The sequence below is a fragment of the Electrophorus electricus genome, chromosome 25 (assembly GCF_041902795.1).
Source record: "Electrophorus electricus isolate QZ-2024a chromosome 25, ASM4190279v1, whole genome shotgun sequence".
In the NCBI taxonomy this organism is placed as follows: domain Eukaryota; kingdom Metazoa; phylum Chordata; class Actinopteri; order Gymnotiformes; family Gymnotidae; genus Electrophorus; species Electrophorus electricus.
Genome location: NC_137521.1, coordinates 8,067,501 through 8,085,495, shown reverse-complemented (window position 1 = coordinate 8,085,495; position 17,995 = coordinate 8,067,501). Strand labels below are relative to the sequence as shown.

The following is a 17,995-nucleotide window of genomic DNA, read 5'->3' as shown; positions in this document are numbered from 1 at the left end:
TTTGCTTTGCTTTATTGCTCATTTCATTTGGGTAGCTAAACTTCTACTTTCTTCACTAGTGCACATACAGCATATGAGTTTGTGTGTACATATTACCTGGTGTTGAGAGTCCGCTGCTCTCCACACTGGATATGTATGGCACTGAGCTCCTGGAGATTGTGTGTGTGTGGGTGCATGTGAGAGGGTTTGTGTGCTTCGCTAGAGGGCCGGCTGCCCCTCTTGGCTCGTCGGGAACAGCAGGTGCCCGTGATGCCCTCCTGGCTGGACAGGGAGGGGCTCCGTGAAGGCAAACTCTGCAGAGCGCTCTCCAGATAACTCTGCTCAAACAGCTGCTCATCCACAAACTCATGATTCTGCCCAGAGAGACACAGACAGAGGAAAGGTTATGTGGGGGAGACGGGGGTGGGGTGGGGGGAGAGATCAGAGAAGAGAGAGGGAGGGAGAGCAGACAGAAGGAGAGATCAAAGAAGAGAAAAAGAGGAGCAAGGGAAGTTACCCAGACAAAGGGAGACCGTGACAGCAACGCGGCTTTACCTTCATCTCCATGTTTAATGACCAGATGGATCAGAGTTTATATAGTTAACAGAAACCTTTTCATACTAAACGATCAACACATCTCCATGCTCACAGCATCCTTCACTCTATAGGATATGCCACACAGATCGAAAGGCATTCATACAGTAAATGTCTGTAGCATGCAGTAATTGTACATATACACAGGATAAGATGTATAATATCCTATGCCACTAGAACACCAGTAGACCTTCACACAGAAGCATGCTTACTGTCTTCACTCCAGCAACCATGACATTGTGAGCTCCTCTCAGGGGTCGTAATGTAGGCAACACCCTTCATTGGTGTTTTGCTGAATTAAGCCCACGACACCTCCAGGAGGCACATCAGGGAGGTCTGGTGTCCCAGCCCACCCCCCTCCAAGCACTCTTTAATCCAAGCCGCAGCGCTTAAGCACTATGCCATTAGGAAACACAACCACACCTATTATATTAAAGATGTGCAGTGTGAAACGGCACTAATTCCATATGAAGGGAATTGTGTTCCATCAGCAGGTGGGTGGGAAATATTCTACATTTACATGGTAAGCAAATGATCACCCACTGAAAATCAGAGTCAGAAATTCCATGCTCTATATATTTGAGCTCATAATGGATAGTTATACTCCATAGCTCTGCTTGCTACATATGCACATTGCTGTGCAAGTCTGATCTGTAAACGCATTAGTAGTCTGATCTGTATACACATAACAGTCTGATCTGTATATGCATTAGCAGTCCGATCTGTATACGCATTAGTAATCTGATCTGTATACACATTAACAGTCTGATCTGTATATGCATTAGCAGTCCGATCTGTATACGCATTAGTAATCTGATCTGTATACACATTAACAGTCTGATCTGTATATGCATTAGCAGTCCGATCTGTATACGCATTAGTAATCTGATCTGTATACACATTAAGAGTCTGATCTGTATACGCATTAGCAGTCCGATCTGTATACGCATTAGTAATCTGATCTGTATACACATTAACAGTCTGATCTGTATACACATTACCAGTGCAACCAGCATCACATACAGAGAGAGAATGCAACATTGCAGATATATACACTCATATAATGTATTCCTGAACAATATGCGCATTGGCTTTTGCATGTGTAAGTCTATGTGTGTATTTGCTCAACTGTTGGTGTAGTAATTATGTAGGTTGTGTAATGTGTATGAGCGTGTGTGCATGTGAGAATGGCTTTGGCAATAAGAATGTGTGTGTGTGTGTGTGTGTCTGTGTGTGTGTGTGTGTGTGTCTGACCGTGGTTTTCTCCAGGCAGTGCAGTAGGTGGTGGTGTTGGCTCTCTATTAGTGATGTTGTCTTATTCAGATGTCGATCTTCACCTGTGGAGCCCTGCAACAAACAAACACACACACACACACACACACACACACACACACACACACAAGCAAACATAGCAAAAAGAAAAAAAGAAAAGAAAAACATTTTTACTAATACATTTACAGTCCTTATTTTCTCAGACAGACAGGCAGAAAGAGATGCATGTTGTGTTTTCTGTCTCAATACCTCATCTGAAAGTTTCATCCTGAAAGGTAGTTGCTGTAGTTCAGACAAAAACACAGAGAGAAAGGTTTACTTCTTTAGGAAGGCCTGGCTCCTTCCAGGAAGCACATTATATAACATGAAGGTGCTAGACTACGTGACAGAGCTCAAAGCAAACACACCAAGGTACGGGCTGCAAGACCCCCCTGATGGGGCCAGTAACAGTGGCAGTAGATTAGAGTGTTGTTTGACATTAATGCTTGGCTAAGCCATTGTACTTCATTTGGTTTAGCACCTTCACTAATGATACACCAGCAGTATGGAGGTACTGGCCTGCAAAGTATTGCATAAGGCACAAGCTCAGAACCCTGTGGTCATGCACACACACACACACACACACACAACACCACACATCCATACATTCACTTGCGCGTGCGCACACACACAAAATTGTGCACATACACACACCGATACACACTCCCCACACATTCACACACTCACCCATGTGCACATACACACATGCATACACAGACATCTACACACCCTCATACATTCACACACAAACCCGTGTGCACATACCCTTACACAAACACATACAAAAATGCACATACACACATCCCCACACATTTACATTTACATTAATGGCATTTGGCAGACGCTCTTATCCAGCATGACTTACAAAAGTGCTTTGTCATTTACTCATAGAATACATCCTAACCAGTACAGTAGGTTAGAGTTCAAGACACAAGACAGCATTGAACTAGAAATACAGGAATCAATGCTGATGCCTAGAAGTGCAAAACACATAACAATCAACAACAATCAGTACAATACAATAAGGATGAAAATTTTGGTTAGCTAACATTTGAGCAGGATCAGTGGTCATTTAAATATTCCACAAATACATGGGTCTTCAGTCTGCATTTGAAAACTGCAAGGGACTCCATCTGGGAGCCAGGACAAAGAATAGTCTTGATGCTTGTCTTCCATGAGACTGGAAGCATCCACACATACCTCTGCACATCCACATACATGCACTCATGTGCACATACACATATGCATACACACAACCGCACACGTGCACCTATGTGCACATCCTCATATCCACACACCCTCACACATCTACAAACGAAGCTATGTGCACATGCACTCACATATACAAACACGCAATTATGTGCACATACACACATGCATACACACACCTCTGCACATCCCCACACATACCCAAACATTCCACACATGCAGTCACGTGCACATACACTCACGCATACAGACACGCAATCATGTGCAAATACACACACGCATACAGACACGTCCACACGCATCCACACATGCCCTCATGCACATACACACACACATACACACACCTCTGCACGTCCGCACATGTACCCATGTGCACACACACACACACCTGCATACACCCCCCCCGCACATCCCTGCATGTTCTCATTTCCATGCCATCTTGGCTTGAAGAAAGAGTGTACCAAAATAACAGCAGTGACTCAGTAAACTGAGAGTGGGCAGAGAAAGAAGAGAGGAAAAAAGAGAGAGAGAGAGAGAGAGAGAGAGAGAGAGAGAGAGAGAGAGAGAGAAGGAAAGAGACAGAATGAGCAAAAGAGAGGGAAAGAGGGAGAGAGACATATATCTTGATCTGTAAATATCTGTAAAGGTGCTCTGGGGTAGATGTGTGCCATGGTTGCTGACCCATACAATTACTTTAATGTATAGTATTAATATTTTTGCATGTTTTTCCTTGATATTTAAGTTGCAGTTTGGTGGTGGCTGGGATGAGATGTTGGTAAAATGTTGGAATGAACTGGACTGTGAATTGAGCTTTGCTGATGCTCCTATGACGTGTCAGTCAGGATGAGAGTTGGGGAGAAGCAGCACCATCTGCAGGTATGTGTGCGGTATGAGCACAGTGGCAAGAACGGCAGGAAGAATTATGCTATTGTGTTGAGGGAGATGCCACAGCCATCTAATCAAAATCTTTAATAACAATAAGAATTTGTTATTATTCTATTATTCTCATATTTTTGTAGAATGCCTTTCATCCTATTGGATAACACAGATGAGAGAGAGAATGAGAGATAGTGAAAATGGCAGACAATAGTAGAGTTTTGATAAAAGAGGAAAACCCGAAAAGAGGTAATAAGGGTCCTTCAGTAATTCAGCTTTTAATTCGCACTGTTGTGTCTGACTCTGGGTCTGACTTCATTATCCTTTATTAGATTAAAGCGGCAGAGGAAAGAGGCCTGTAGTGGAGGTGAGAGAGAGAGAGGACAGAATGAGAGGATGGCCATTAAAACAGGGCTTTTTTTCACCAAACTCTGCAGAACCCCCAACGTGGTAACCCCACAAAAGAAAAATGGAGTAGAGTACTGCCCCTTTATCTGTGGGGGAAAGGCCATCCCATGGACAGCTGAAACTGCAGATAGCAGCGAACCTATATGTACACAATGCACACACACCTATGATAAAGTTTAATTTATAAATTGGTCACAATAAGTCTGTAAAAAATTAGGTGAAAGTCTCTCTCTCTCTCTCTCTCTCTCTCTCTCTCTCTCTCTCTCTCTCTCTCTCTCTCTCCCCCTCCCTCCTCCCTAATATTTATTGCACTTTAGCATAGCCAGTGTGCATACACTGGACAAAGGCATTATTATTATTGAGATTTCATCATGCTACTCAGAATTGCACACAGTTTAATTTACAAATTGTTTACTGCATTTCTGTCATTTTCTAATCCTGTATTTTTGGACCGTGGTCAAACACGGTTAACTAAAACTGCGGTTAGCAAACCACAGATACGGAAGGACTACTGTACTTGAAGATACTGTGTGGCTCTTGTATGTGCAGTCCCATAGGCAGCTGGCAAGTCTAGAGACATCAGTTTTAATGAGGCCCCTGACACAAGTTTTTCTCTCTCCCCCTTCGCCCCTCTCTCTCTCTCTCTCTCTCTCTTTCTTTTCACTTTCTATGACTCTCTTTGTTCATGTCTAAGAAATGCTGAAGGCAGTGTGTACAGTGTGTGTGATGAGCTGGTGTCTGGTCCTGTGCTCTATGTAGGCTTCTCTCAACTCCCATCATGTTTTACATGTTGAGCAGTTTAGATCTCAAAAATTCAAACCACTGAAGCACCTGTCTTCTAGAAAATGACTAAAGTACTAAAATATGTGCCTCAAACTGCTCAAACTGGACATCAGACACACACACACACACACGCATGCACACACACACACACACACACACTACAGACAAATATGCAAATACACTCCCCCAGCTTGTTTGACTTGAGAGGGTGTGCTCGGTTTTCTCTTGCTGTGTCCGTCCATATTTTAAACATCTATCTTTCTAATCAGAGTCATCTGTCCATTCACCCATCCTACATATACACAGCACAGTATATGAGGGAATGTCTGTGTTAACGTGTCTGTGTATGTGGGCAAGTCTCTTACCGTTAGCTCCAGGGCTTGGTTGAGCATGCCGTTGCGTTTGCTGTGTAGAAAGGCGTTTGAGCTGCCCGTCTTAGAGATCCTCATTCTGGCCAGTCGCGCTTTCTGCAGAGACACAGCAAGAGGAGGACAGGGCTCAGACAGCACGGGGCACACTGCCTGGGGGGCACACCCGGATACTCCCAGAGTCCTCATGAAACACAACGATCACTCATAAATGACCATCAAAGCTGGACTAATGGCTATTCTGATATAGAGCAGAGAACTGTGGGTGGGGAAACGATGCTTCTTACAGTATCACAGTTAGTATAGCAAAAATGGTTTTAGAAAATGTATGACTAAAAAATGAATAATGCACCATACAAACAAATTTGGCTGGAGCCCCATGCAATGTATGCATTATGCACATGTATTTACAGGGAGAAAGCATTTCATACTTGAGTTGCCTCCAAGTGTTTGTCTCCAGATTAAAGACCTTAATGGAATTATAAATTAAATTAAATCACCTCTGTTTTGCACTCCTTTGAAACTCTACAAAATGGAATGCTGTACATGTTTACACACACACACACACACCACACAGTTACTTAAGGTGCCCTGCTGGGAAACTGCATCTTCAAGAATGTGTGCATTGCTCATCTTATCAGTAACACACACATGTAGAAAAACTTCAAAGCCTAGACCTGGTATAATGTACTGTGACACACATTTGCAGAGACATGCACGCACACACACACACACACACACACACACACACACACACACACAAAGATAGGCGTACCTAAAAAAGTGATTGTTTATCTACTGAGAAATGGGCAGAATAGAACATTAGGGCAGAAGACTAGTGAGACTAGTGTTGGCCCAGGCAGAGGGAAAGTACAGTGCAGGCTGGTATACCATGCACTAGCTGTCAAGTGAGTAGCTGACATGGAAGGATTTATAACCACCAGATTAAATCTTTTTCTTTGGAGGGTAAATTTAAATCATGGGATCAAGGCTGTGGAAGCCCTTTGTGGGAAAGGTGTGAGTGTCTTTCCTCTTGCTGCATTCTCTTTATCATCTCTATCCATTCATCTCCCTCTCTCCATGGTGATAAGACTCCAGTGGTGTGGGGTTCCCCTAACTCTCCAGATAACCTGCATCAGTCTGAGGAGCTGAGGATAGCCAGTCTCCAGTGCAGGGTGTACAGGATGAATTGCTAGATCTCCCTCTCTCTCGCTCTCTCTCTCTCTCTCTCTCTCTCTCTCTCGCTCTCTCTCTCTCCCTCTCTCTCGCTCTGTCTACCCACACACACACACACACACACAAACACACACACACATATTGCACAGACACACACTCACACAGCGGTGGGATGACGGGACTGCTAACGTTGCTCTTTTTCGCAGGAGATTGCCATCATGCAACTGAATCAATTTAGGACCTTGGAGACCGTTTGTGTTTTCCACAAACAATTTTCTGCCATGCGGAAAAAGGAGGGTGAAATATTGTTCTCGCTATTCAACCACTCCAGGACACGGAATGTAGAATGGCTGTGCTGAGCTGCAGCGCTTCATCAACATGACATCCAGGAGCTGTCATGGAGCGCCTCCCCAACAGACCAGAGGCACACTGCTCCTGCATGCCTGCAGACCTACGGGCGTTGTGCCCCACGCCAGCAACAGCCTGAGCTCATCATTACAGTGGGCGGAACTCACAGACGCTTTCGCAAAATCTTTTCAGTGGAACGATATCTCTGGGTCTCTTCAACCTACACCACAGTTTAATATAAAAACATAAAATACAAAGTGTTAGGACAGATCCCAGTGTGGAGTGAATTTATGAATGGACTCTAGCGCCTGTGCCAGCTGCAGGCTTTTCCTCTGTGTGCACTGAGGGAAAATATCATCAAAAGACACAGAAGGGTGGAATTTTATGAAAGGCTGAAGGCAGCCACCCTACCCGGGACTGAAACCCAGGTCTGGGAGGAGATAAATGTTAGCTCTGACCACCGCACCAAAGAACCAGCTCACTGCCATACCAGCCTGGCACAAATTTAACTTTGCTAAGTGACGTCATAGGAATTAATAAAGAGTTCGAGTTATTTTATAACATGAATTGCGAATTCCTGGCTGCTTTGTGGATGTGGGAGTCTGAGTTATGTACAGAGAACCGCAGCTGAGAACTGATGATCTCCAAATGGAAGAAGGCGTGAATCGGGGGGGGATCCCCTGGGCACTCCTGCTCTTGGGCGTGACAGGCAGCAGTGATTTTAATGATTTAAGGTCTCTGGAGGACTGCGCCTCTCATCTCTCAACCACAACACCCACTTGTGACCTCTTAACTGCCAACTAGACCACAAACAGCAGTCCTGAGTGCATCTCAGGAAGGAGCTGATAGACAGGCACTGTGAAGGCCTGCAAAGTCATCGTGGCTGTGGGAACACCCGACTTCTCCGATGTCAGGAAGGCAGATGCTGCAGAGAAAGGGGGCTGGATGGAGATGGAGGGGGAGGGAGGTCAGGACTATGGGGGGCGGATTTGAGGGGCACGAACCTGCTCCTTTCTCTCTCGTCACTGCGTAGCACGTAGGTAGTGGGAGCTGGCTCTCAATCTATCTGTCTCCTTTACACTGTGTGCACATTTATTAGGCAAGAGAGTATTTTGACCATACTGTCAATTTTATGCATATTTTCAAACTCCAAGCTGTATAAACTTGAGGGTGTGGCCTAAAGAGATCAATACCCTATATTAAGGTGTGCATAATTATTAGGCAGCTACTTTTCCTCAGGCAAAATGAGACAACTGACTCTGAAAAGTCAAAAATTGTAACAAGTCTTCCAGAGGGATGCAGCACTCTTAAATTGCTAAGATATTGGCATGTGATCACAGAACCATCAACCATTTTGTTACAAATAGTCAATAGGGTCACAAGAAACGTGTTGAGAAAAAAAGATATCAAATATCAAGCGGTCAGGAACCCATTATCAACCAGTGCTGTCATATTCCAGAACTACAACCTACCTGGAGTGCCCAGAAGTACAAGGTGTGCAGGACTCAGAGACATGGCCAAGGTAAGGAAGGCCAAAACCCGACACCACTGAACAAGACACATAAAGTGAAATGTCAAGACTGGGCCAAGAAATATCTGAAGACAGATTTTTCAAAGGTTTTTTGGACTGATGAGATCAGAGTGACTCTTGGCGGACCAGATGGACGGGCCCGTGGCTGGATCAGTAACGGGCACAGAGCTCCACTTCTACTCAGACACCAGCAAGGTGGAGGTGGGGTACTGCTATGAGCTAGTTGTACCTTTTCAGGTTGAAGATGGTCTCAGAATCAACGCCCAAACCTACTGCCCGTTTTCAGAAGACACTTTCTTCAAGCAGTGGTACAGGACAAAGTCTGCATCTTTCAGGAAGACCATGATTTTTATGCAGCACAATGCTCCATCACATGTGTTGAAGTACTCCACTGCGTGGCTGGCCAGTAAAGGCCTTAAAGATGAAAGAATAATGACCTTTCCTCACTTGACCTAAACCCTATTGAGAACTTGTGGACCGATCTTAAATGGGAGATTTACGGTGAAGGAAAACAGAACAGCTCTCTGAACAGTGTCTGGGAGGCTGTGGTTGCTGCTGCACAAAATGTTGATCATCAGCATATTAAGACACTGACAAACTGCATAAATGGAAGGCTTATGAAAAGAAGGGTGGCTATATTGGTCACTGATTTTTTTTTCTTTTAAATGTCAGAAATGTTTATTTGTCAATTTTGAGTCGTTTGTTTATTATCACTTTAAGAGCTGAAAATGAACACTTGAGATGGGAAAACGTCCATTTTTCATTTAGTTGCATAAAAATTCTGCACATCAATAGTTGCCCAATAATTATGCCAAAAATTAAGCCAAAACCTCACTTTTACTTACTTAAATATTCGGGTTTGCGATTTATTAACATTTTGGATTCACCGAGAGCACTGTAGTTGTTCATTAATAAAATTAATCCTCAAAAATACAACTTGCCTAATAATTGTGCACACTGTGTAATCTTTTTTCTGTCTTTGTCTTCCTGTGTCTTCCACTCTACCATCATGTACGGGAGAGAGGACACCGCTCTCTCGTTCCTTCACTGTAGCCTTCTGGGGCTGACTCTCTCACTCCCTGGGTACCATTTGACACTGCCTCTCTCTGCCTCGCCATCTTCTGTCACACCTGTTCCCAGCAGGTCACAGGAGAGACCATGACACGATCGTTAAGGTTCGAGCGTGGACAGGACTATGGCGATAACGAGAACGATTAGATCAAGGGGGTGGGAACTGGACCATCCTCGGTGTCTGCTAGCTGTTCTTCCTGAGTCCCTGAGCTCTGTCACAACCAGCAGAGTTGTAACAACAGGACTGGTGGAACAGCGCTGATCAGACACACAAGCCATGCAGAGCTCAGTCTAGTGGGCGGAAAGTGAAGTGTGACGAGCTTAGAGAGGCCCCATGCTCTTTGATCAATGTTTCATTTGGGTGTATTGATGTATTTATTTCATTGGGTGGAGCTCACTTCAAACATCTTTCCTAGCAATGAGCTGTCATTGCTCTCCAGAATGCTTTAGAATTACATTGAGAGTTCAACATAATTGTGATTGCAGGTACAGCTACACCACCACTGATGCAAGGAAAATTGCAATAGTTTTTTTTAAGAATCAGAATTGATTGCAACTGATTCATTGTTGTTACTGTTAGTGGCATTGTAAAAATGATCATAAAGCTGATCATTACCGAGATATTAGATAACTGCACAAAACTCTATTAGACTGAACTAAGGCATATATGATCAATACAGTGTTTCACTCTGCAAGATCTATTTCACAGTGGATGCCAACAGATTTAAGGACATGCCCATATACATTAATAGTATGTAGCACACACAGAAACTCACACACACACACACACACACACACACACACACACACTCACACACACACACGCACACACACAAACTGTGTCTGTGGCTATTCTGATTTTTTAATCCTTAGGTACTTAAATTCAGTGCTACCATGTTATAAGATCATTTATGCTTGTGAAATGAGCACATCCAGGAGCAATTCCAAACAGCGCAATGCGCTCTCACTCATTACCTACATGTGGTGCTATAGAAGCATAGCGCACTGACTGCAGTTCCTCTTGTGCTACTGCTTTAGATGCATAGCACTGTTTTTCCCAATGCAGATTTTTAATTTTTTTCTTTTGCTGTCAGACGTCCAGTGTTTGGCACTGGGCTCTAATGGAGAACCGGAGGTGCAATCGTGCAGTACATTCTGCAGGTGACGCGATCCAAGGTCATCCGTTAAAAGTGATGGCGGGAACAATCAAAGCAGTACGTCAGAGCTCCCTGTTCCCCGTCAGCGAGAGCTATTTGTAGGAGTTTGCAGGGCATCTGCACCTCTCCCGCCCTCTCCAACCCCTCTCCTCATGGACAGGGGGCACAGATGCTCCTCAGTTTATTATGGCCAGACAACCCAGCAAGCACACATGTGCTGCTTGCACCATGGATGCCATAGTTACCATAACATGGAGCGAGGCGATGCAGGGCAAAGGTATGGCCCAGGATATTCGGGGGAATTCCATAATCATCGTTGTTATATTCAGAGACATAAAACCAGAAAACATGATGAACTGGAGCAAAACAAAACATAGGGGTACAAGAAACACAGTTGCAGGTGCAAACGATGAAGGGTGGGGATATGAGAGAGCGTGGAGACTAAACAAAGGAGAAACAAACACTAAGCCACGTGGCACTTTCACCATGTTAACCGAACAGGAGTAAACTGTGATACTGGAGTAAGCTATTCTGAACACTTCAAAATATGTGGTCTGTGAAAGAGTTCTGAAGGTTTGACTGCACTGGAGCACCTATCACTGGATAATATATTGCATAGTATATATGCAGAGACAATAGCTAATGTAGAGGGCTTCTGGGCCATCATTTTCCAAAGGGCGTCTGGTCCATCTTTTTCCAGGACACATAACATGGGTTTTCCTTTAGAAACTAGTGCATTTAGTGCTCTGGTAGTTTGCAGTAAAAGATCTATGGGTACATTCATGCTGTAGCCAGTGGGAAAGCCTTTGAGGGTAGTTATGACATGATCTCCCATACTGAGAGTCTGTGGGGTGTCTCATATTGCAGTCGACAGGGGAGAGCCAGAGGTAAGAGTGTCCTACCCAGAAAACGCATCACACATACTGCAGTGTGTGCTGCTTTACAGGGATGTCTTCAGCGGTCATGCTGTGCGTTCTATAATAAAACTAATCTACACTCATTAGACAGTACATCAGAATGGGAAATGAGAGAGAGGGGTGCATGGTGATTTTACAGGCAATTAGATCACACTTAATTAAGCAATAATAAACACTGGAGATGGCGGGATAGAGGGATGGATGGATAGAAGGTTGAATGTCACTCGGGGGTTCTGCAGTGCCACGGAGACACGTCCCCTGCGGAGTGTTTGTTTAACACGATGGCTGGTGCTGTGGTGTGTCACAGTGGTGCGATGCGTGGAGAGACACCCGCAGCACTGATGGGACTAATGCTCTTCTCCATCACACTCCACTGACAGGACAACGCATCATGTTATTAGATTAACATCTGTTTCACAACATCAGCCAACACCATTCAGAGTGCACACACACACACACACACACACAAAGAAAACACACACACAGCTGCTGGAATGTATGTATAGTTCTTTTTTTCTATTTTTGTCACACAAATCACAAATCATAACGGTCTAACGACAAACTAAAATTAAATGCTCTCAAAAAATTCCTGCTTGTTTTATTGTTGTGAGGTGACATGGAAAAGGCAGAAGACAGGATGCAAGTGCAGGAGGGATTTAATAAAACATAGGAGGAATTGATAAAAACAAGAAATGCTAAAAGCTAGACTAAACAAAACAGCAAACAAGTTAACACGGATATACAAACACGAACCAGGGTAGAAGCAAACATAAAACAGAGCGAAACATACAGTCTACTATAACATACAACCAAGCAAATGAGACACAGGGCTTAAATATACATGAAGGGATCACTTAGACAACAAGGAACAGCTGGGCACAATTAAGACAGGGAAAACCGAAACAAGGGCTGGATCAGAACAAAAGCAAAACAAAAAACATGTGGCAGGTGTCGCCATGGGAACTGTGACAACTGGTATTTGTGATGTAACTGTGATGTTGGTATTTTTAAAAATTTATTACTATTATTATTATTACAACTAATATGATTATTTATTTATTTAATAACAATTTAATAAAATTAATGTATTGAATTAATTTGTTTTTTTTTTTTTTTTTTTTTTTTAGTTTTAATGTGTGGTTCTAGTAAGATTGCTGCAAAGTGGCTTCCCATAAACCTCGACAGGGTAAGAAGCTGCATCTAGTTTTGGGTTGAAAATGGTGTTATGGAACTGCATTTTTTTTTAACATATTCAGTGAATAAAACTGATCATATTCTTTTTTTTTCTATTAGTTTGCTTGCGAGTGTTTTGGATGATCTAGTTTCTGTTTCCTGTCTCAGGAGCTAGAAGGGGTCATTTACAAGGATCAAAATGTGCATGTCTTGTGATGTACAAACTACGCATGCCATACACTACATGGGATACTGATTTGAAGAGCAGGAATGCAAATAGTTGCTCCAGTACGGATATAATATCTAAAAGCAATTTTGCTGACCTGTTTACTCTGTGTGAAAGCCTGTGGATGGTGATTTTTTTGTGCTACTTTATCTTAAAAGCACACATCACACACCCAAATATTATCAGTCTTTAAATGTGTCATTAACTTCATCTTAGTGGATGTGACAGAAACCTGATACTTTAGTGTTTAAAGGGGATATGCAGGCCTGTTCTAAGTGATGAAGCTACCCTTAACCCTGGGGAAGCGGGGCTCTCTAAATACTGTCTCCATAGAAACCACAGAGGAGTATTCTTTTGTCATGGCAACCTTAGACTTGTCATGGTAACCCTGGGCATGGCTGTCACAAGGTCCCTGACTAAAGTAGGCCTATGTATGTGTGCACATATGCATGTGCATGTGTGTGTGACTGAGTGTGCAAAAGATAATGGCGGAAAGAGACAGAAAGACACACAGAGAGAAAAATACAGTGTGAGAGACAGAGGCAGTGAAAGTTAGAGAGGACCAGAGGAGGGAACAGTATGTAGAGAGATAGACATCTGGTTAAGTTGGACAAAAAGCCCTGGCTGTGATTCCAGAGAGTGGTGGTTGTGGTGTGTGCTAAGGAGGAGAGAAGCACTGCTAATCAAATCTCCTTCCTTAACCTCATTAGCAGATGCTTGCGCGACCTGATGCTATCTAATGGCTGCTTAAACAGCTCTGTCTCTCTTAATATCCTGACCTCATCTCCGAGGCTCTGTCATGTTTCCACTGCCTAATGAGATATATAAAAGCCTCTCTGAAATGGGCTGTGATGTTTCCAGTGATACATGGCGAATCCTGAGCTCCTGCAAATCCACTGTGATGTGTTGATCACTTTGTGTGGTCGAATCTAAAAGACCTCACATGAAAGACAGGCCATGCTGCCTGCTGAGATTCTGAAATTTGTTCCCGGTGAGAAGGTTCTGCTGGACCAAATCATAATAAAGTATTCATAAGCATTAAGAGAAGGGACCCTGATACAGTTTTATTACCTGTGTATATTCAACCACACACAAATGTTTATATATATATATATATATATATATATATATATATATATATATATATATATATATATATATATATATATATATATATATATATATATATATATATATGTTATATATATGTTTATATATATATATAGTGTTGGACACTTCCCCTAGCTCTTCCTTTTCAGTGACCAGGCTTTATGGTTATTCAGTACATAAAGTATCTGAATGAACTCAGCACTGGCTCATCCAAAGCCGTCTACCTTCCACCTGCTCCCCAGACAGGAGAGTTGCCCCGCAGGGCCGACGTGCCGAGGGCCTACAAGCTCAGTGCCATCTGGATGGCGCCCAGGAGAGAGGGAAAGCTGTGCTGACCTGCACCTTCTGTGCACGGCGCTTGTCTGCTCTTTGGTTCTGGTGGTAAATGCGGCTGAAGTTGGAGACGATGACTGGAACAGGCAACGCAATCACCAGCACGCCACTTAGAGAACAGATCGAGCCAAAGATCTTCCCTGCTATTGTCTTAGGGACCATGTCTCCATACCTGGAGAAAGGGGGAGAGAGAGACACAGAAAGAAAGAACAAGAGAGATAGAGAGAGACAGCAAGAGAGAATGAGAGAGAGCGAGAGAGAGAGAGAGAGAGAGAGAGAGAGACACACACAGACAGAGAGAGAGACAGTGAGAGACAGAGAGAGAGATTGAGAGAGAGAGACAGTGAGAGACAGAGAGAGAGATTGAGAGAGAGAGACAGTGAGAGAAAGAGACAGAGAGAGAGGATTTCTGGCATTAATACATGTCCAGCTTGTTTCCACAGACTGGTTCATAGGGGAGCTGTTGCCCTGCCTAACTGCAAAGTTAAACACGCATGCATACACACACAAATAAACACACACACACACACACACACACACACACACAGACACACACGCGCGCGCACACACACGCTCACATGCACACACACACATCCACGCATGCACGCACACACACACAAACACACACACATGGAAATAAGCACGTACACACAAAATGTGATTTTGTTCATTGATTACCTGTGTAAATATTTATACTGTCAGAGAAATAGCACCTTGCATTGTATTCTGAATAAACAGTACACAAGGTAAATTAACATATACTACTGAAAATATAGCAATACAAAATAAAAAAGAAAGCGAAAACAAAAAGATCTTTTAGGTCTTATTTGATGTTCTGTTGAAGCAACATGCAATTGCAGACAAGGTAATAAACAAATACAGAACGTTTAGAAAAAATAGTCACTTAAATTGTGATTAGAGTTCACTGGAATCTCACAGTTTCAAACCCCCCCCCCAAAAAAAAACCCAAACCCTTACTACATGTGTTAGGTTAGTTTTCTTTTTTATTTAGGCAGTTTAACAAAGCACAAAGAAACATTTTCCTACAACAGAGATTAGGCCAAGTTATATGATTCATGCTGTGTTTTTATACCTTACTTTTTATGTTTTAGTTTTACAAAAGCAAGTGTGAGGTAATTTGTCCAAAGTTGTTAATAATGCTTTTGTTAACCCCGGCTGCATGGGGAGAGAGACATGGGAACTCACACTGGCCAAAACACCAAAAGACAAAATGAAGCGGAGCGCAGGACTGATGAGAAATTTCACTATCAGTAGAACACATTATAAAGACCTCAACCGTGAAATTCTGATAATACAGCATGAGTGAACTACACATCCACCATTGTTAAACACACATGGGCATTATCCTCTTGCAGAATCTCATTTATTTCCATGAAGGCATATTATCTCCCACATATTTTCTTCTAATGGATAGTAATGTTAGTTGTATTTCCTTTTGTGATGAACGGAGGCTATTCAGTAACTGGCTGAATTGGTGTATTAAAACAACTAATCCTGCTCCGTCATTAAATTAATTAGGCAGCGGAAGTGTATGATAAAAGTAAACATTCTAATGGAACACACATTACACTGCTAGGAAGGGATTAGTGAATGATTCATTTCGAGAACAAACAACATTGTGGGGAGAATGGCATACAGTAATGTGGAACATATTTAACTGCGCTGCCAGATCATTGCCATAATGGCAATAAAAACATCAGACAAAAGATGGGACATATGTAGCAATTCCCATAGAGAAGAAAGGCTAGATTTTGTGAGTCAATTCGGGAATCATGTTAGGGAATGGACATTCCCATTGGGAATGGTGCCATTGATTTGGCCCAAAAGCTTTGTAGACTAGACCATATTGGTCACTGGAGACCAGGATTCAGAAGATGGGTGGATAGGTACCTTGATGAATTAAGAAATTAAAGAATGCAAAAAGGTAAACAGAAATTTCAGCTGTAGTTAACTGTTTGTTTTCACAGATTATCTTCTTGTTACATTTTTGTAGTCTTATTTAGAGATTTGAATGTGACTCACTGAAGGGCTGAGAAAATGAGCTAGCACTAAAGTTAAGCTCTGGTCGACATGGGACTGAGGCTGGCACTGAGAAAGTAGAAACACATGCAAGACAGGTATCAGACTCATGGGCTTTAAGCAAAAGTGTCAGGCACTTTGTCTTTTTCTCTTTTTCTCCTTCTTTCTATCATCTACTCACTCCTTCTCTTTCTTTCTCTCTTCCTCAGGCATGATAATTAACCTTGGCTGTGATGTAGAGCTATAAGAAAGAGAAAGAGAGAGAGAGGGGGTGAGAGAGAGAGAGAAAGGGTAAGACAGAGAGAGAGCGAGAGAGAGAGAGTGAGAGCCATCTGCCACTCCGTGCTAATGCTAGTCTTTTACACACATTTGGCTTGACATTAGAATGAGTTACATTTACAACCGTAGTCTTGCAACTTTCTTTCCCACAAATCTCAGATATACGTCAAAATGTATACATAAAAGTGAGAAAATTGCTTGAGAAAATGTATCATTAAAAATGTATAACTTTAATAATTATTGGGCCTTCCCTAAGGGAATATATTCGTAGATGTACTTTCAGAACAACATCCAAATGCTACTCCATTAGAATAGTTACTTGCAAATAATAACTTTGCTACAGTAGTGCAAAGACAAATGCAGCTCTTTGTCCTCTTACTAACGCAATATAATGCAATGTAATATAAAGATAATACAGAAGTCTGAAGTGTGCCAGACAACATTAGTAGCACAGCCTGGTTAAGATAAAGTCCAGGATTCAAAGCCATAGGGATAGGGAGCAGAATTCTCTAACATATGAATATGTGTGACTGTGTGTCTATATGTGGGTAGTACACATGCATATGTGCCTATGGGTGTAAAATATTCTGCATTCAGCCTAAGCATGCTCATCCCATGTCCTTGATCTAATTCCCCTCTTGTTTATCTCTCTGTGTGACTGAACTGCTGCTGTGTTCCTGCAGTGTCTCTCAGACCTGCCAAACAAAGGCCCTCTGAGTCTCATCTTTAAATGGAGCACGAACTGATAACAAACAGCCCCTGTCACAGCCTATCAGAGAGAGGGAGAGAGAGAGAGAGAGAGAGAGAGAGAGAGAGAGAGAGAGAGAGAGAGAGAGTATGATATACAACTTGGCGTCTTTGATTTGACAGATGTTTGTTCAACAGTGAATAAATCAATCAAATGAAAAAAGACATAAAGTCATAAAGCCACAAATAAAGCACAGTGAATATTAGAAAATGTCCAATGTCTAAGACAGAAAAATATATGGTGTTTGCGGGTGTACAGATTTTGTCCTTGTAATTATAGAACACAATGGGCATTTTCTTGCTGCAGTGACATTTAGATAAACCCAGTGAGCTAAAAACACAAAATTACACAAAACTAA

General features: G+C 42.6%; 1 protein-coding gene across 4 annotated transcripts in view; it reads right to left on the bottom strand.

Moving 5' to 3' along the window:
• kcnd3 (potassium voltage-gated channel, Shal-related subfamily, member 3) overlaps positions 1 to 17,995 on the bottom strand; it is a 93,490-nt gene that overhangs the window by 876 nt on the left and 74,619 nt on the right. For 3 of the 4 annotated variants that reach the window (XM_027001297.3, XM_035521810.2, XM_035521812.2), the window contains exons 3-7: positions 14,574 to 14,742; positions 5,526 to 5,627; positions 2,095 to 2,127; positions 1,828 to 1,920; positions 97 to 353 (exon numbers count right to left, since the gene is read on the bottom strand). In XM_027001297.3, coding sequence (XP_026857098.1) covers positions 97 to 353; positions 1,828 to 1,920; positions 2,095 to 2,127; positions 5,526 to 5,627; positions 14,574 to 14,742 — 654 coding nt within the window. The remainder of the gene's footprint in view (positions 1 to 96; positions 354 to 1,827; positions 1,921 to 2,094; positions 2,128 to 5,525; positions 5,628 to 14,573; positions 14,743 to 17,995) is intronic. The other variant, XM_035521811.2, reaches the window with a different exon arrangement.